This window comes from Brassica oleracea, chromosome C9 (genome assembly GCF_000695525.1).
Source record: "Brassica oleracea var. oleracea cultivar TO1000 chromosome C9, BOL, whole genome shotgun sequence".
Taxonomy (NCBI): domain Eukaryota; kingdom Viridiplantae; phylum Streptophyta; class Magnoliopsida; order Brassicales; family Brassicaceae; genus Brassica; species Brassica oleracea.
This window is the reverse complement of record NC_027756.1, coordinates 51,455,667-51,474,432: the sequence shown is the minus strand read 5'-3', so window position 1 is coordinate 51,474,432 and position 18,766 is coordinate 51,455,667. Positions and strand designations below refer to the sequence as shown.

The window sequence follows — 18,766 nt, the reverse complement described above, 5'->3', positions numbered from 1 at the left end:
ATCAAATTTAGTCGAAGTAATGTCATATATATCTAAAATTTTACAAAAATAACTTAAAATAAACTATTAATAATTAAATAAAACATTTTTAAAATTTAAATTTTTACATTTAAACTTCATATTACTTCAACATGCTACAAAAATAATAACAAAGATTGTCAACAAAAAATATATTTCAATTAAATCATAAAATAAATATAGAAAATAGAACACAAAAAATCATAGTTTTGGATATTCATGTTTTAAGTCAGGTATTAATAGGTTTTTATCGGATCGGATCTATTCAGATCAGTTATTTTCGGGTTCGAGTTTATTCAGATCGGTTCTTTTCGGTTCTGTTTCTTTTTGGTAGAAGAATTTTGGACCCAATAATTACTTGTAAATTTTCGGTTTGGTTTCGGGTCGGATATTTTGGATCTGGTTCTGGTTCAGATTTTCGGATCCGCGTAAAATGCTCAGGCCTACTTGGTAACTCGAAGTGTTTCTAATTAAAAATTCAAAAACATTTCAAAGCAGTGGTAGCAAAACTACATGCCGTTTTTTAGTCTGTTACCCTTAAAAAGCCTCTCTCTCTATTTCTGTTTCTTATAGAACCCCTGATAAAACCCTAATTAAACGACGGCGGGAAAGTGGTTAGTTACATCCTTACAGGTTAAGGTAAGCGGCGCTCATCACTCTCTTCCACCTGCTCCTCTCGGCTCCATGACTTCCGATGGACTCAAATCCGGCAAGAAGAGACGAGAGATTCGCGCAAAACTTGCGAAGGAGCTCGCAGGTGGTGAAGATGAATCGGGAAACAAAAGGCGTCCAAAGAGGGGAAGAGAAGACAAATCTGCTGATGTTGATGAGCCTCTTATTAAGAAAGCGGCTTCTACTGCCTCTGTAGAGGCTGCTGATAATAAGCCAAAGACTTCAGATTCTTACTTGTCTAAGACAAGGTGAAGACAGTTTAGACACAAGATTGTTGTCTTGAGGTTGATTCAGACAGCTTTTGTTACTAACACTATGGCTAATTTTTTTGCAGATTTGATCAGTTCCCATTATCTCCTTTGTCGCTAAAGGGTATCCAAGATGCTGGATTTAAGACAATGACTGTCGTGCAAGAGGCTACTCTTCCTATTATCCTCAAAGGTGAACATTTTTTTCTTTCTTTCAATATCCTTGGAGCTGCTTATAAGGCATAAAGTTAGGGTTTAGGATTGGGTTTAAAGCTTATATAAAAAGGCAGAAACTTGTGCAGTCTTTCTTCCGGATTACTCACATTGAAGCTTTGTTTATTGTTTATTTATTTCCTCTAATGTTTCTTCTTGAACATCAGGTAAAGATGTGCTAGCTAAGGCCAAAACTGGCACTGGGAAAACCGTTGCGTTTTTGGTGAGACTCTTGATTCATGGATATAAGTTGGTCAGTTAGGAATTGTTGAGTTTTGTTCTTATCGTTTTTTTTTTAAATATATTTTAAGCTTCCATCAATTGAAGCTGTTATCAAGTCTCCACCTGTAAGCCGGGACAATAGGCATCCCCCAATTATTGTTCTTGTGGTATGCCCTACTCGGGAACTTGCTTGTCAAGCAGCTGCCGAAGCTAACATTTTGCTCAAGTATCACTCATCTATTGGTGTTGAAGTTGTGATTGGAGGCACTAAGCTTCCTGCTGAGCAGAGGCGTATGCAAAAACATCCTTGCCAGGTAAGATATTTCTTTTGCATCCATGTGTACTTATGTTCAGTTGATTGTGAGAAAATCTTGCACTTGTTTTAGGCTCTAAGATTGAAAATGTTACCAATGGAGTTGCATATACTTCTTTTAATTAATTTGGTTGTTTTTCAATCGTTATGTGCATATGGTGCGTTCAGTTTGTAAAAATGATAAATTACAACTGATAACTGGAGAAAGAATGTATGTCTGTTAAACACTGAGATGTGTCTCCATATTTTGTTTAATAATCACATGTTTGAACACTCTCAGATTCTAGTGGCTACACCCGGAAGGCTCATAGACCATATTGACAACACTTCTGGATTTGCGACAAGGTTGAAAGGTGTGAAAGTCCTTGTTCTTGATGAAGCTGATCATCTCTTGGACATGGGTTTCCGAAGGGATATTGAGAGGATCATCGCCGCTGTTCCTAAGCAGAGACAAACCTTTTTGTTTTCCGCCACTGTACCTGAAGAGGTAAGCGTCAGTTTCTTGCACAAAAGGCTCTCACTTTTGGGTTGGAATCTTGAATTATGTTTTTTTTTTCTTGTGTCAAGGTCCGCCAAATATGTCATATTGCTTTGAAACAAGATCATGAGTTCGTCAATTGTGTTCAAGAGGGTAGTGGGGAGACTCATCAAAAGGTAAAACTTTATCTTTTAAACTCATTTAAATGGACTGCCATATGATTGGATGTTATCTGTTTTATCTCACAGGTCTCACAAATGTACATGATTGCAACACTGGATAGACATTTCTCGCTTATATATGCGCTCCTTAAAAAACACATTGCTGATAATGTGGGTTATAAGGTAAAAACTGTTTCTCTAGTGCAATTGTGAGCCAACCAATGTATTCCTGAACTAACAACACATCTCCTTGTTGTTGCAGGTGATTATTTTCTGTACAACTGCTATGGTTACGAGATTGGTGGCCGATCTGCTCGGCCAACTAAGCCTGAACGTCAGAGAGATCCATTCTAGAAAACCGCAGAGTTACAGAACCAGAGTTTCTGATGAGTTCCGCAAGTCGAAGAGTATTATCCTTGTAACATCTGATGTATCTGCTCGTGGTGTAGATTACCCTGATGTGTCACTAGTCGTACAGGTAAAATCATACCGTAGTTTCCCCATATCATGGAATTTACTTACTACAAAGTTAAGCGGTTTCACTGAAGTTGTTGTTTTGTAAATGTTGGATATTCAGATGGGGTTACCATCAGACAGAGAACAATACATACATAGACTTGGTAGAACCGGGAGGAAAGGCAAGGAAGGAGAAGGTGTGCTTTTGTTGGCACCTTGGGAAGAGTACTTTCTGTCGTCTGTTAAAGACTTGCCCATCGCCAAGGCTCCTCTACCGCCAATAGATCATGAAGCTGTGAAGAAGGTAAGCTTTTCAGATAGTAGGGCGAACACTCATCAATTTGTTACTCTACTAAACTTTGCAAGCCTTGTTCTCTAACAACTGAAGTGTTATAAACTGTGTATGAATCTCTATGCAAGTACCTATGTTTAGAATAGTTATAACACAAACCTCTTTGTAGTCAAGAGTATGTGACTCTCTAGTGGGTGCTGATGAGTGTGAGAAACTTGTTGGATTCAGGTACAGAAGGCGCTTAGCCAAGTGGAAATGACGCACAAGGAGGCTGCGTATCAGGCATGGTTGGGTTACTACAAATCTCAGAAGAAGATTGCTAGGGACACAACCAGACTGGTGGAGTTAGCCAATGAGTTTAGCCGCAGCATGGGACTGGACACCCCACCAGCTATCCCTATAAATGTTATTGGCAAGATGGGTCTCAAAAATGTTCCAGGTCTTAGAGTCGCTCCCGGTTTTGACAAGAGAAAAGGAAAAAAAAATTATCGTTCCAGGTAGATTTTGTCTTAATGGTATGTTGTTGTTTTGAACGTTATTTATTTTTGATGTACGAACTCTTGTTATATTCTCGCAACACTTTGATTTTCTATTTATTAAAAAAAAATCTATTAAAAGTTACACATTCTTTGATTGTAGAGCTTAACAAAGAGGCTGTGTCATTGAAAATTCGTATGTTCTCTTCTACTCCTTCAAAACATGAAATTACCTATAAAACTTGCCTGAAACCTCAAAATAAGAGAAGCAAATGACAGAGGATATTGGGGATAATAATGAAACTTCTATTTAGCCGGCAAAGTGTATGTCATAGAAGATGATGAATGGCAACAGAAAAAAACAAAAACCCAACACCATCTTGCCCATACGATAAGACTATCCTTTTTGCGGTCATAAGTTGCAAGGCTCCTACCAATGTCCTAAGAACCAGAAAGAAAAACTAGAGAAGGCAAGCCCGTAAATGGCTAGTTTTGGTTATGGCTGCAACTGCAAAAGCTTTTCTTATGCAGAATCGAAGTCTGCTATGTTTAGTCCTCTTTCCACTTGTTAACATATCTCTGGAAGGCACTAGCTGGATTTTCATGAAGAGGAGCTTTTACACGGCTCGATCTCCTAACCACTGCTTCTTCCATTTCTATGTTGTGAGCTATGTCCTTCGCCCTCTTTTGTAGTGTTGAGCTGCAAAATCACAAGTCATTAGCCATGTCACAGAAACCATGAGACTTCAGTTAATGCAGTGTTTTCTACAAGTGTAAAATAGAAGTGAGAAGCTCTAAACTGACCATATCCTGTCATAGAATTTCTCTAGCTGCGTATGTAATGACAGTTCCCTCTCTCCTTTACGGTTCAATGATCCCATCAATGCATCGAGCTGGATTTCCACAAAACAAATTTGAATAAATCTATGCAATTAAATGATCAAACAAAGAATTAAACCATATGTGGCTTGATGATGATACCTCTTCCTTGGAGGTATAATAGCCCCATTCTTTGCAATCAGAATCCTCAACAAATATCCTCCCATTGCTTCGGAACCACCAGTACCTGTTGTAGTTCCTATCTTTACCCAAGGTGTTTGTACGTATCACTATTTTCTCCATCTCTCGTTCATAGTATTGCCTCTGCATACAAATACAAAGGTCAGACTTGATTGGTCAAAGCAAACATAGATTATGAGAGGAAAGGACTCAACCCTCTGCTCGGGGCCCCTCATTTCTAATGTTCCTTTCTCATCTTCACTTGATGATTTTCCTTTCTCCTCCTCCTCCTCCTCTTCTCCTTCTTCTGATTCAGCCTCCTCCTCTTCCTTCTCCACCTTCTCCTTTGATGTGCTTTTTGTATCCGTCATATGCTTTTTGTGCTTTCTCAGATAGACATTCGCCATAAGCCTATCACAACCACAAGAACAGTTATAAGCTCAAATATAGTTTGAAAACAAAACGTTTAAATAGTAGAAGCCAAACCTTTTCTCTGATTTTTCAGGTTTTCCTGAAGAAACAGACCCATTCTCCATCTTAGTTTCCCCCTCAGTGCTCTCTTTCATTTTGCTGTCTTCACTGCTTTCTATTACCTGTGGGCTGTTTTTCTTTCTAGCTTCCTCGCCAGTTTTGGAGCGTTCTTTCTCCTTTCTTTTTTGTTTGGCTTCCGCCAACGCTTCTTCTCTTCTAGCAGCTCCAAGGGCATGCCGTTGTTCAAGAAGCTCGTCTACTTCTCCCTTAAACAACATTGTTTCAGCTATCTGGTTCACCAACTCCCTTAGGATTCCCAGTTTCACATTGGGGTCCAATAGACCATAATGTCCCCGTTTGATCGTTCCAATGTCACAGTACAGATCAGGGATGTCAACCGAGTCCAAGAAGTCGCATAAAAACTCTGTCCATGTGATCAATGTTATCTGAAACAAGATTGACATGAATCAACAAGCAGGCCATCAACCACAAAAAAAACTAAAAGACAATTACAAGCCTAACAACTTCATGTTCAATGAGAATAACATATTACTGTGAGATGAAGATCTAACCTTTGACTTGCGACTCCTTCTCTTTAAAGCTTTGAAAGTCTCATCGCCTTCATTGATGAGGAACCGGAAAAGACAGGCATGCACTTCCATGATAAGAACCAAATTACTCTCCTTGTGGCAGAGAGCATTCTCAAAGTCCTCAAGAGAAAACCGCCATAGATGCAGCTGCCTACCAAATGAAGAGCAAAAGTCCCACACCATGAGAAGATCCCCAACGCAATCCATTGGGACACTAAAATCCCTTGAGGGAGAAGGACGCTGAGTGATCTTAGCATCATCAGGTTCCGGTGGCAACAGTGAATCTTCAATTGGATAATTGATAGGAGGCTCTTCCTCGGTGCCATTAGTCTCTGATAAAAAAGAATAAGAAAATCAATATAAAATCATACAGGCAAGACATAATCTCTTTATTTACCTTTATCTGTCTCTTCTGCAACATGGCTACCATCTTCTGCTCTCTTTCTTTTTCCCTTATCCCTTCCGGTTTTATCTTCCTATAGTTTAGCGATGAGACAAAACCGATTAGTACATAGACCAATTATTACATGATGGTGTACTTAACATCTACCTGCTTTCTTTGCTGAACCAGTTCTCCATTTTGAAAGACATATTTGCCCTTAAGTTCCTTGGGAATGTTCCTAGTGATTCCATGCGCTTTAGCCAGGTACTCATTAACTACCCAAGGTATACTGTGGCATGTTGACTCTCGAATGAAAGACTTCAGAAAGTTTCTACTAAATGGAAACTTCTTCTTCCATGAAAGATCCTCCCCAGACAGCACTGCCTTCTCGTTTATTTCCTTGTCTTTGTCAAGGAAGCCTACCTCGTACTGAGGTTCACTATCCCCATCTGTTAGTATGTTCAAGATTCTGCACGGATGAGAATCTCCATCCCTGTTTCCATACAGCTCTGCGCCAGCGAAGAAGCAGGTTTGCAACTCGGTGGCTATTGTGTCAGCAAGATCTTTCAATGAGAGTGTACCTTCACAAAATAGTAGAAATAGAATTAGAGATACTGACAATTTATGCTGCCATCCTCGGATACATACAGTAATTTCTATATATAATGAAACAAAACAAGACTCTGACACAAGTTTATCAGAATAATGGAGGGAAGGTGTAAAGAACTTACTGAATTGGATGATACGTAACGCAGGTGCAACTAGCTCTCTGGGAAGAGTTTGGACCTTCTTGCTCGCCAGTTTTTCTGAGTGTAAGGCCTCCTCGTAGGTCAAACTAGTTTTGCCAGTAGATTTGCATGTCCAAACACGCTGGCGATACAGATTTATCCTCTTCAAGTACATTCTATTCTATGTCAAGGAAACAAAAAATGTTCTGACGCAGCACATGCATTGATAAACATGAAGAACAAAGCCTTTGGAAGATAATATGAATCAAAACATGTTAAAAAGACGTCTCTTCTTTTTCAATTCACAAACCAAAAACAGTTATAGAAGAAGAAGGATACTGATAATCTCGGAATATCTCCTTAGTGAGACGAACTTGAAAAACAAGTTCTTGTGGCTGCAAGTTCTTTGGGGGCTCAAGAAGTTTATGTGGCTTCTTCTTTAGTAAAGGCATCTTTCAAAACGGCAAGACAGACCCTGTGGTGTAAAAAACCAAAAAAAAAAATTCATAAACTTGAATGTCTGTGTAACAATGAAAATCACTTTCTGTGTAATCATGGTTACAAACATCAACGAGATGTAATAACAAATGGACACCAATAGATTATCAAAGCAAGACGTTAGTCACATATGTTAAATATTTTAGAGAGTTTCAGTCACATTCCACAAATGCTTAACAAAGGAGAACAGATACTTTTGAATGGGTGGAATCGTAACGCATAGGCAGAATGCTAGCAAATAGTTAAATAGAGCTGTTTCTAATTTCAAACGTCTGATTCGACAGACAGATACCATAGAGAAGCAAGTGGAACATGCGAGATCAATCGAACATAGCACTAAACCCTAGAACTATCGCAATCCCAATCGAATTTTGCAAAAAGATCTACCGACCGTTACCAGTTCGGATCAATAATCGAAGGGACCGAAACGTAAAAAACAACGAATCAAAACCCAGGATCGATAAAAACAAAAAACACTAACATGCGCCGGCTTCGGACAATCCCCAAGACCACACAGAAGGCGAAACCGACAGGAAAAAGACAAACAAAAAGCAATAACGAAGCATAAACAAAGCAGCAAGGAATATAATTAACAAACACAAACAATCAATCGCCCAAACAAAAGTACGTAAAAGCAAATGCGAAATTCACAACGAAGAGAAGCAAAAATCGCACACGAAAGAGGATCGTTATTCCCGCCAGAATAGATACAATTGAGGAGAAAAATATCAACATCGAGCGAGAAAGAGAGAGGGAGAGAGATGGGCTCGGATCTTACAGAGAATGTATTGAAATTCAGAATGCGCGTCGTCGAGACGGAGATAGAGAGAGAGAGGTTGCTTTTAGATCTCTGGTCTCTCTCTCGCCCGCTCTCTCGCTTCTCAGCTGTTTGGTCCGAAGTCCTTCCTTATGGGAATGAAGGGAAACTTATTAATATGCGAGTTGTGTGTGTGTGTGTATGTACACGTGTGTTGCTGTTTTGGAGCCAATTAGTTTATTTCCTTTCCTATTAATTAATCAAGCCCATTTAACATGGACTTACTGGGCCTAGGGTATTCTTACCTGGGGCTTTAAGGCTTTAATTTTCAGTGGTGTTTTTTAAAATCGAAATTTGTATTACCTTGTCAACGACTCCGGATGATATTTAATCGAGAAAAAGACAAAATTAGCACTAAATCAAGTTTTTGTTCCCAAACTAGCACTCAAGGTCAAAAGTCACAAAAATAGCACTTAATGTTTTATCAAAAATCACAAACTTAGGGTTTAGAGTTAAAGTGTGGGGTTTAGGATTTAGGGTTTAGGGTTTAGGGTTTAGAGTTTAGGGTTTATAGTTTAGGGTTTAAGGTTTATGGTTTAGGGTTTAGAGTTGAGAAATGAGGTTTTGGGGATAAGATTTCAAATTTTGAAAAATAAAAAAATTAAAATTTTCAAAAGATAAAATGCTATTTTGGTCATTTTAGTTTTTGAGTGCTATTTTTGTGATATAAACTTAGAAAGGTGTTATTTTGGAGATTTGCCCTATTAAAATGCTACTTTTCAAGTAAAAGAATAAGGATTAAATATCGGTACCAAACCAAACTCCTTTTACAAAAAAAAAAAGCATATATATCGTTACCAAACCTCACGATATTACATGCATATGCCAACACGTACTTTACATGTGGTAGTTACTTCTATCAAGTGGTCAATACCTCGCCACGTCATCACTCCCTCCCTCCTTAAAAACCAAACCTCCCCCTCCTCTAAATTTAGAACCATCATCCTCCTCCATTGTTCCCGGCATAACTAAAGCTATGGAGATCGAGAGAGTCCAAGACATTTCATCATCTTCCCTCCACACCGAAGCCATCCCTCTGGAGTTCATCAGATCGGAGAAAGAACAGCCGGCGATCACCACTTTCCGAGGCCCGGTGCCGGCGATCCCCGTCGTCGACCTGAGCGACCCCGACGAAGAGAGCGTGGCGCGTGCGGTGGTGAAGGCGAGTGAAGAATGGGGGATTTTCCAGGTGGTTAATCACGGGATTCCCACGGAGCTGATAAAACGGTTGCAGGAAGTGGGGAGAACGTTCTTCGAGCTTCCTTCCTCGGAGAAAGAGTCCGTCGCGAAGCCCGTAGATGCGAAAGACATCGAAGGGTATGGAACGAAGCTACAGAAAGAAGTAGAAGGTAAGAAAGCATGGGTTGATCATCTCTTCCACAGGATCTGGCCACCGTCGTGCGTTAACTACAGTTTCTGGCCAAAGAATCCACCTGAGTACAGGTACATGCCTGAAAACAAGACCGTTACTGTCGTGATACTCTATGCTTCTAACTAATGTTATAAAAATTGGTTTAAACAGCGCATAAATTGTAACGCCCGACCGCCCATTAGTCCCGCCCATTAGTCGTGGGTCGGGGCGTTACATAAACATCCGTGTAAAAGTCATTGGTCATATTAGCGGTGGGTACTTTACCCGATATCCGAAGTGGCACCCGAATCAGATCCGAAAAACCCGAACCGAAATCCGAACTGAAGTAGCAGAATATTAGAAAGGGTATTAAATTAGGAGAGATTGGATATCCGAACCCGAATGGATATTCGAAAATAACCAAACATATGTATAATTAACTTTATATTTCTAATTTACATTTCTTATTTTATATAAAATATTTATATTGATACTACACATATTTTAACCTCATATGATATATATACAATTACGGAGAAAACGATTTGCTATTCATTTAAAATGCATGTCAAATTTTTTTTTTCAAAAATTAACAAAAAGTTACATCCAAAATTTAAAAACAATAACAAAATTAATGTATTTTTAGTTTCAAAATGTTATGTCTAAATCTATTAACCATTCAATCTATTAAAAATAAAAAATTAGTTAAGTGAAAGTTATATTTTTAAATACAAGAAATTTGAGAAATAAAAATTTAATTTTGTTTTTTCAAAATCTAAATATCCGAACCCGATCCAAAATAACCGAACCCGAATTAAAAATATCCGAACCCGACCCGAAGTACAGAAATACCCGAACGGGTTCTACACCTCTATACCGAAATACCTGAAAATCCGAAATACCCGACCCGAACCCAAACGGATACCTGGAAGCCCACCCCTAGGTCATATAACCGAAACAATTTTCTTAAAATCTGATTTAAGTGGAAAGGTTTAAATAGTTTTAAACTATTTTTAAATTGATATAACATTTGAATATGTTTTGGTTTCTTCGTGGCTATGTATTAGAGAGGTGAACGAAGAGTACGCGTTGCATGTGAAGAAGCTGTCCGAGACATTGTTAGGTATACTCTCGGAAGGGTTAGGCTTACGTCGTGAGGCGTTGAGAGAAGGTCTCGGCGGAGATCTGGCGGAGTATATGATGAAGATTAACTATTATCCGCCGTGTCCTCGGCCGGACTTAGCCTTGGGAGTACCGGCACATACTGATCTAAGTGGAATCACTCTGCTTGTACCTAATGAAGTTCCTGGACTTCAAGTATTCAAAGACGATCACTGGTTCGACGCCGAGTATATTCCTTCCGCCGTCATTGTTCACATCGGCGATCAGATACTGGTCTGATTTTTTTTAAAAACAATTACAGAATAATAATACAAAATAAGTTTAATTTTTTTTTTGAAAATCTCAGAAAATCAGATTTTTTTTTTAAATCTTTTTAGGGTAAAGAACTTAGGTTTTAGGATTACCATTTAAGTGTTTTGGATTTATTAGAGTTTAGGCTTTTCCTAGAGTTAAAAAGATATGTTGGTTTTCAAAAATTAATTTTATTTAGGTTTTAGGATTAAATTTTTGGTTAAAGAACAGGGTTAAGGTTTCAGTGGTAAACCATCCTAATTTAAGAATTCTTGTTAATTTTTTTAATAAGATATGATGTTAATTTTTGTCATTACTGTCATTTATTTTTTAATGGAATGTTGTGAAATTTTGCAGAGGCTGAGTAATGGGAGGTATAAGAATGTGTTGCATAGGACGACAGTGGATAAGGACAGGACGAGGATGTCGTGGCCAGTGTTCTTGGAGCCACACCGTGAAATGATAGTCGGGCCATTACCGGAGCTTATAAGCGATGATAATCCTCCAAAGTACAAGCCTTTTGCTTTCAAGGACTACAGTTACCGTAAGCTCAATAAGCTTCCTCTGGACTGAGAAACAAAAAAAAAAAAAAATCTAAACCATGAAGAAAAAGTGTTGATGAATTTTTATTTATTTTATTTTAAACTTGTTGCTTTTGAAATAAGATGTGGTTGTTGTTGTGTTCCCGCGATAAGAACTTTCGGTATGTCTCTTGTTTTCTGCTAGTTGTGGTGAAAATAAAGACTAAAAAGACATGTAGTATAACAGTATTACATTTAACGTTTGACGAAGACATGTTCTTGTTGTGTCGCCATACATTCGCCAGTTATGTAGGACCATTTTTAGGAATCGGGGAGTTGGTGACATATGTATATAGAAAGTTGGTGTGTTGTTACTGACTTACTGTTGTACCCAGTGTTTTGAAAATCGGATCGGACCGACCGGTCGAACCGGTCGGACCGTGACTCAGTCTTCTAACCGGTTCCGAATTGTACTAAAAACCGGATTTGAGTTAAACCGGCAAACCCGGTAAAAAACCGGCCAAACTCGGTAAAACCGGTGACCCGGTTCAATATTAAAATCCGGTTTTCTCAATTAAAATTAAAAAAAATAAAAAAAATTGCAAATTTATAAATATTTCATTTAAAATCATATTTTTAAAAGTATATTTCTAAATAAATTAATTTTTATTATATTTTTATATATATTTTAAGTTTTTATTTATTTATGTATCAATTTTAGTTAGATTCTAGAAATTATATAAATTTTTATAAAAATAATGGTATATATATATTTAATTATTTAAATTTGATTTTAATTTAAAACCCGGTTGAACCGGTTAGACCGGTCCGACCATTGACCCAGTTACGATGCCGAGTCAATATCCGGTCCGGTTTTCAAAACATTGGTTGTACCGCTATCCCTTTTTTAAAGGCTTCTTTTCCAACCATAAATATCAACAACTAATGAAAATTACAATTAATGAAAAAAAATTGTTAGTTGGAAGTAATTATGCATTAGGTGGAAATACTTTGCATAATACCACAAAGGGATCAAATGAATTAAAACCTTGTTATACAAAGATAAAAAATTTGGGCAGTCTTAATCGAATCTGTTTAAATTGATAAAAAAATGTTTTGGGAAAAAATTGTAAAACAAAAATAATTTTTTTGTGTATTTCGATAAAAAAAATTAATTTTTTTAAAAATTAATTGAGTTTATTGAATTTTTAGTAATTTAATTTAGTGAAAATTAATAATCATGGATAATAATATATTTATGATATAGATTTAATTTGTTTTTAATATGCGTGAACAAACGAATGGAGGGAGTATAATGTAATGTATCTTACTTCAGAGATTAAAACCTTGTGTTAAAAAATCTCTAGTTAAAGTTTGAGGAAGGCCATGAAAGCTTATTGAGTCACATCAACTCTACATATGGCTTTCATTCTCTTCTTACCTGCCGACTGCATATACATTCATTATGAAGATCAGAAGATGGCTTTGTGAGAACAACACTCATTAAAGCCAAAGCTACTTCAATTTATTATTTATTATTATTAATATTTTTGTATCCTACTGATACCAGAAGAGTGAAGAGAAGTTTCTGGTAACACAAGAGATACACAAGAGCTTATGTTGAGTTTGAATATCAAGCCAGGCGGTGGTTAATTCATGCTTTAGTGAAACGTGGCAGGGGAGCAAGGGGAATGTGTACTTATCGTAGCAATTGCCAATACATCCTTTTCGATGCTAGCAAATCACTTTTGTTCCTATACAAGCATGCAAGTACATGTTTTATGTCATAACATCTTCCGAGGTTCGTATATTACAAGGGGCATTAAGTTTAATAAGTTCAAAAGAAGAAGATCTAAAATCCAATCGTTCTGATGTGCCTCAGGCCTTAGTGGTAGATTAAAAATCTCCTAGCATCTATAAAAACCACAAGTTATTCAGCAGCTAAATGATTATAAAAAGCTCCTGGATTGGAACTTTAAACATCTGTGGAGGAACCCATGGGAATATATACTTGGAAGCATAGTTCAAAATGATTCCACAGTAAAGAGAGTGACAAGACTCTTTATTACTCTATGCTAAAGATCCACTATTCTCAACAGTTGATGAACCAAATGATCAAGCAATCTGTCAAATACGAGGGTCTTTTTAATTCATTGAGTGATTAGTTGATTAGTGTTCTAATCATTTCTTAGATAGATCTCCTTCACACACCTTTGAAAAAGTCCAAAACCTTTACGCAATTTTGGGTTTCTTCTCGGGAAGAAAGAAGTGAGAAACAGGCAAAGATGAGGCTTTTACTTCTACGGAACTGAAATGAAATAACAAAAAGACACACAAAGTTGAGTCAACGTCGTCCTTGGAATATTTGACCGACCAATCCGTAACCGCTTGCGACTGTTATTTTTCCTTAAAAACTTTTGAGATTAATTAGCCCTTTTTCAAAAAAAAAAAAAAAAAAAAAAATTAATAAAAAAAAAATAAAGAAGTTCAAGACTTTTATTGGTCTCGCAGTTTCGTTTTTTGGCTTTGGAGGAGGATGCCTTTTGATTTGTTGTTGTTGTTGAACCCCTTTTTGTCTTTTGAGATTTCCTTCCTTTCGTTCATACCACTCTCCTTGACTTTCTTCCCTTTTAAGTTTTAACATTGATTCTCATGTTCCTTTCTACTTTGCTTTGTCTTTTTGTCTTTTCACTATTCTCTCTGTCGTAAAGCCCAATCTCTATTCGTCTTCTGGGTAAGTTAGTCTTCTTCTTCGCTTTCTTCTGGTAAAAAAATTCCAATCTTGCTGCTTAGTTCTATACAGAGAAAGAGAGAGGCTTTTGCTCAGTGTTTGACTTAAAGTCTTACTTCGTTGTGTGTTCAGACTTGAGCTATATTCCAGACACGATTTGTTCTTTTGAGTCTTTTGATCTGACTTTTCATTACCCTCGCTGGTTTTGGATCAAAGTCTCACCCTTTAACTAACTCTCAACTCCTCAGTGGCATGATCTTCTCGAAGACTTTATCTTGAGTTCTTTTGGAGTATATAAAAAAAAAGTTATGGGGAGTTTTTGCTCCAAGAGCCTCGGAATCAATATTGGCAGCAGTGAGTATTCAGGTTCAAGTTTAGCTGATGATGTTTCACCTAGCCACGTCACTTTGTTTGGTCCTGGTACGAGGCAGTGTATGGTTAAAGACGCTAACGAACAAAGCCAGTTGAAAGATGTATTCTCTTTCCGCGAAAAGGAAGCAGTAGAAGAAGATCATTTATACGATGGCATTCCGAGGCTACCTCCACCGCAGAAACCTCGGTCTACAAGATATACTCAAACCGCTGTTTCAAAGGTTAGTTAAAAGGATTGTCTCTTTAGTAATATTGCAAAGTGTGTCTTTTTGAGTCCTAAACTGTTGTGTGGCAGGTTACAGAGGCGAGTATGCTTCTAGGGAAAGCGGGTTTAGGTAAAGCCAAAGATGTTTTGGATACTCTTGGGAGTAGCATGACGGATCTAAGCAGCGGTGGATTTGCTTCTGGAGTTGCAACTAAAGGGGAAGAGCTTCGGATCTTAGCCTTTGAAGTAGCGAACACAATCGTCAAGAGCTCAAATCTCATTGAATCACTTTCTGAGGAGAACATCATGCCTTTGAAAGAAACTGTTCTGTACTCCCAGGGTGTTCAGAATCTTGTCTCCAATGATTTTGATGAGCTCCTCAGACTTGTTGCTGCTGATAAGAGGTGACAACATTCAAGTCTAGAATGCTTTTCTTTGCAAGATGGTTTAACTTTGTTATATATTGTGCAGGCAGGAGCTGGAAGTTTTCTTGGGAGAAGTGGTTCGGTTTGGTAACCGATCTAAAGACTTTCAGTGGCATAATTTGCAGCGCTACTTCGACAGGTAGCTTTATACAGTTCATGAGATTGTGTGTTGTAGCCTTCTATTTTAGTTGTTGAATTTGTTTTTTTTTTTATTTTTTTGGTTCTCAGGATCAGCAAAGAACTAACCCCTCAAAGACAGTTGAATGAAGACGCTGCGTTAGTTGTTAAGCAACTGATGGTTCTAGTGCAGTATACAGCTGTGAGTGAACTCTAAGATCATATTGAGTTGCTCTTACTACTTAGATATGCGTTATGTGCCTTGTGCTATGTTCGTTGAGCTATGCTGTTTAGTAGCTGTTTGCTTTCAAAAGATTGTGTGATAGAAACTTATGTGTTGAATACCTCTTTTGGGTTCAGGAACTATACCAAGAACTCCAAGTATTGGATCGGTTGCAGAAAGACTATGACCAAAAGCGCAGAGAAGAAGAGAACTCAGCTAGTAGCAGTAAAGGTAAACTATCAAAGACTATTTTGCCTGCTTTATTACATTTGAAAGATCCTTTTTGATAGCAGTCCTCCTCTTTTCAATATAGGAGACGGTCTTGCAATCTTGAAAACGGAACTTAAATCTCAGAAAAAGATAGTGAAAAGCTTAAAGAAAAAGTCCTTGTGGTGCAGAGGTTTTGAAGAGGTGTGTGTACCCACTTCTCTATCATTTAAAATCACCAAATCCTTTCTTGGCTGTATGTTTATGTTTACGGTTAATTTGTATTTCAGGTGATGGAGAAACTGGTAGACATTGTACATTTCTTGTTGCTAGAGATTCATAATATCTTCGGTGATGCTGGTATGTAAGTTCCCCCTTTTGGTACTTTCTACCATGTGCTACTGAGCATCTGATCTAAGCTTTTGAATGTTCTTGTCCAGATGATAAACCATTGAAGAAAGGAGCTGCAGATTGTGATAAAAGATTGGGACCTGCTGGTCTTGCTTTACATTATGCAAATTTGATTGTGCAGATTGATACACTTGTGAGTGCACCAAATCTAGCATTGCTTCATTTTTGGTTTGGTTGTTTCTAAGTGTATTCTCTTGACCATAGGTCGCCCGTTCAAGCTCTATAACTTCAAATGCGAGGGATTCTCTATACCAAAGCTTGCCACCTACTATAAAACTGGCTCTTCGTTCCAAGATTAAGTCCTTCAAAGTCGATAAGGAGGTAATAATGTCTTCTTGTTCACACTCTCTGATCTACAAAACTGAAAGGAAGAATGTTTTTCTTTTTGCCAACCTCACTAATATCAATTTTCTGACAGCTTTCGGTTACACAAATTAAGGATGAGATGGAGAGGACACTTCATTGGCTTGTCCCTATTGCAGCCAACACAACCAAGTAAGCAAACTGACTTTTCTTTGTTTGAAATTTTCTTTTCTTTTATGGCTAAAGATTGTTGAATGTGTTCATCACAGAGCTCATCATGGGTTCGGTTGGGTTGGAGAGTGGGGAAGCACAGGGTGAGTAGTGAATGAAATGAGACTTGCACCTTCTCCTCCTTTGTGTTTTTTTTAATAGTTTTGTTTTTAATTTTACAGAACTGACTTCACGAGTAAGCCTAGTGGTGGAGATACACTAAGGATCGAGACACTCTATCACGCTAGCAAAGAAAAGACAGAGAACTACATTCTCGGACAGATCATTTGGTTACAGCATTTGGTTACAAAAGCAAAGAGCGACGCTCAAGGAGCTTCTAGACTTTCTTCTATCAAATCTTCGTTTAATAGTACGAACCAGCAGTTGACATCTGAACCACTCGGTGTCCCATTAGTAACGGCTGAGGAGCAAAAGATGTTACAAGAGGTGATCGAAAGAAATAAAACTCCATGCGTTAGCAAGAGTCAAGACTTTGATTCTGAGCACTACTCGCGGGTGAGGAAGTGTGACCCTTTGAGCAAAAGCAGTGAGTATTTTCGTGGAGTGAGGAGAAGCAAATCCGCTGCTGCGGTGAAGAGGTTTTCTTCTGGCTTTTCACTTGTTGATTTTGTTATCGACAAGGAGAAAGCGTTGGATGTGATTGATCGTGTCGATGTGCCGAGAGATTATAGAGCATTGTTGAAAGAAGGTAGCTTGAGCTTCTAGTGGAGAGTGGCGTTTTAGTGGACTCATATATGCTTAGTTGTATATAAGATAAAGGCTATGGAAGAAGCTGTTACGTGACAACATGTTAGATCATATACAATGATACACTTTTCAGAAAACTAGTATCACAGTGCCTAAGATGGTTTCAAATACAATGCTTGTAAAGACGTGCACCACTCTTGGAAATAAAGAATAATAGACTTAGATCAAGAAATCATAAAATGGAAATTGGAATCTGCAAGACTCTTTTTAAACATTTATTAAATAACCAAAAAAATTGAGTACTAGTGAATGAATATGTTCAGCATCATCTTGCAGCTCTCACACTCAAAAAGATCGGAATCACAATGCTTTATCAGTTCAGCCTAAAGCATTGCTTTTGTTTGTTTTTTTCGTTATTGTCAACAAAAAGAAGAAGAGACGTGTATTAAGCATCTGAATAAAGCCCTTAAGCTGCTGCCTCCTTGGAGATCTTCTCTGCTTTAGCAACAACCTCGTCGATGCCACCAACCATGTAAAACGATTGTTCAGGAAGATCATCGTACTTACCATCGAGCAAACCCTGCAACAATTTACATATTCATATAAGATTATAGCAAACAATCATGGAGCAACGGGAAGGTCATATGGGAATGCATATACACAAACCTGGAAACTGTTGATGTTTTCTTTCAGGTCAACGTATTTGCCAGGGGCACCAGTGAAGATCTCAGCAACGTGGAATGGCTGACTCAAGAATCTCTGGATCTTACGGGCACGGGCAACGGTCAGCTTGTCATCTTCACTTAGCTCATCCATACCCAAAATGGCAATGATATCTTGCAAGTTCTTGTAGTTCTGTAGCACTTTCTGCACACCACGAGCCGTGTTGTAGTGCTCCTCACCAAGAATGTGGGGCGAGAGCATACGGGATGTTGAATCCAGAGGATCCACAGCAGGATAGATTCCAAGCTCGGAAATCTACACATGGGAAAAAGAAAAGTATAGATTGTTACCATATGAGCATTCCACCAAACAATTTTGAATGAGTATCAACAAAAGAAGACAGAGTTCAGACCTGTCTGGAAAGCACGGTTGTGGCATCCAAGTGAGCAAAAGTTGTGGCAGGAGCAGGATCTGTCAAATCATCAGCAGGGACATAGATGGCTTGCACTGAGGTGATGGAACCTTTCTTGGTGGTTGTAATTCGCTCTTGAAGAGCACCGAGATCGGAAGCAAGAGTTGGCTGGTAACCCACAGCAGATGGGATACGACCAAGCAAAGCAGACACTTCAGAGTTAGCCTACCCAAGATAGTACACCGAAGTTAAATTTACAGTAACATATGGCACACAGATGCTAATAGATAAAGCAAACAACATAGAAGTTCACCTGAGTGAAACGGAAAATGTTGTCAATGAAAAGCAACACATCTTGGCCTTCAGCATCACGGAAATACTCAGCAACGGTCAAACCAGTGAGCCCAACACGGGCACGAGCACCCGGGGGCTCGTTCATTTGTCCATACACAAGAGCACA

At 38.2% G+C, this 18,766-nt stretch overlaps 5 protein-coding genes across 5 annotated transcripts in view; 3 read left to right on the top strand and 2 right to left on the bottom strand.

Moving 5' to 3' along the window:
- Positions 1-606: 606 nt before the first annotated feature.
- Positions 607-3,694, top strand: LOC106317937 (DEAD-box ATP-dependent RNA helicase 25). The gene is made up of 10 exons (XM_013755755.1): positions 607-938; positions 1,025-1,131; positions 1,319-1,374; positions 1,463-1,687; positions 1,967-2,173; positions 2,254-2,340; positions 2,413-2,508; positions 2,588-2,803; positions 2,903-3,085; positions 3,302-3,694. The coding sequence occupies exons 1-10, from the start codon at positions 703-705 to the stop codon at positions 3,572-3,574; spliced, it is 1,686 nt and encodes a 561-aa protein (XP_013611209.1). The 5' UTR covers positions 607-702; the 3' UTR covers positions 3,575-3,694.
- A 140-nt stretch (positions 3,695-3,834) lies between these two features.
- LOC106317936 (DDT domain-containing protein DDB_G0282237) lies at positions 3,835-8,142 on the bottom strand. The gene is made up of 11 exons (XM_013755754.1): positions 7,996-8,142; positions 7,059-7,194; positions 6,723-6,895; positions 6,160-6,572; positions 6,007-6,085; positions 5,592-5,941; positions 5,035-5,465; positions 4,764-4,959; positions 4,531-4,692; positions 4,354-4,442; positions 3,835-4,249 (listed from the first exon to the last, which is right to left on the bottom strand). Exons 2-11 carry the CDS (start codon positions 7,169-7,171, stop codon positions 4,099-4,101), a joined length of 2,157 nt encoding a protein of 718 aa, XP_013611208.1. The 5' UTR covers positions 7,172-7,194; positions 7,996-8,142; the 3' UTR covers positions 3,835-4,098.
- An 815-nt stretch (positions 8,143-8,957) lies between these two features.
- On the top strand, positions 8,958-11,612 carry LOC106313418 (flavonol synthase/flavanone 3-hydroxylase). The gene is made up of 3 exons (XM_013751217.1): positions 8,958-9,477; positions 10,453-10,780; positions 11,156-11,612. Exons 1-3 carry the CDS (start codon positions 9,011-9,013, stop codon positions 11,369-11,371), a joined length of 1,011 nt encoding a protein of 336 aa, XP_013606671.1. The 5' UTR covers positions 8,958-9,010; the 3' UTR covers positions 11,372-11,612.
- Positions 11,613-13,795: 2,183 nt separating this feature from the next.
- Positions 13,796-17,660, top strand: LOC106318230. The gene is made up of 13 exons (XM_013756117.1): positions 13,796-14,053; positions 14,299-14,643; positions 14,718-15,031; positions 15,099-15,191; positions 15,281-15,371; positions 15,530-15,623; positions 15,706-15,803; positions 15,890-15,959; positions 16,040-16,143; positions 16,215-16,331; positions 16,429-16,505; positions 16,583-16,627; positions 16,706-17,660. Exons 2-13 carry the CDS (start codon positions 14,359-14,361, stop codon positions 17,247-17,249), a joined length of 1,932 nt encoding a protein of 643 aa, XP_013611571.1. The 5' UTR covers positions 13,796-14,053; positions 14,299-14,358; the 3' UTR covers positions 17,250-17,660.
- Positions 17,484-18,766, bottom strand: part of LOC106318231 (ATP synthase subunit beta-1, mitochondrial-like) — an 8,414-nt gene continuing 7,131 nt past the window's right edge. Inside the window, exons 7-10 of the mRNA XM_013756119.1 lie at positions 18,620-18,702; positions 18,307-18,531; positions 17,898-18,209; positions 17,484-17,811 (exon numbers count right to left, since the gene is read on the bottom strand). Coding sequence (XP_013611573.1) covers positions 17,698-17,811; positions 17,898-18,209; positions 18,307-18,531; positions 18,620-18,702 — 734 coding nt within the window. The 3' untranslated portion in view covers positions 17,484-17,697. The remainder of the gene's footprint in view (positions 17,812-17,897; positions 18,210-18,306; positions 18,532-18,619; positions 18,703-18,766) is intronic.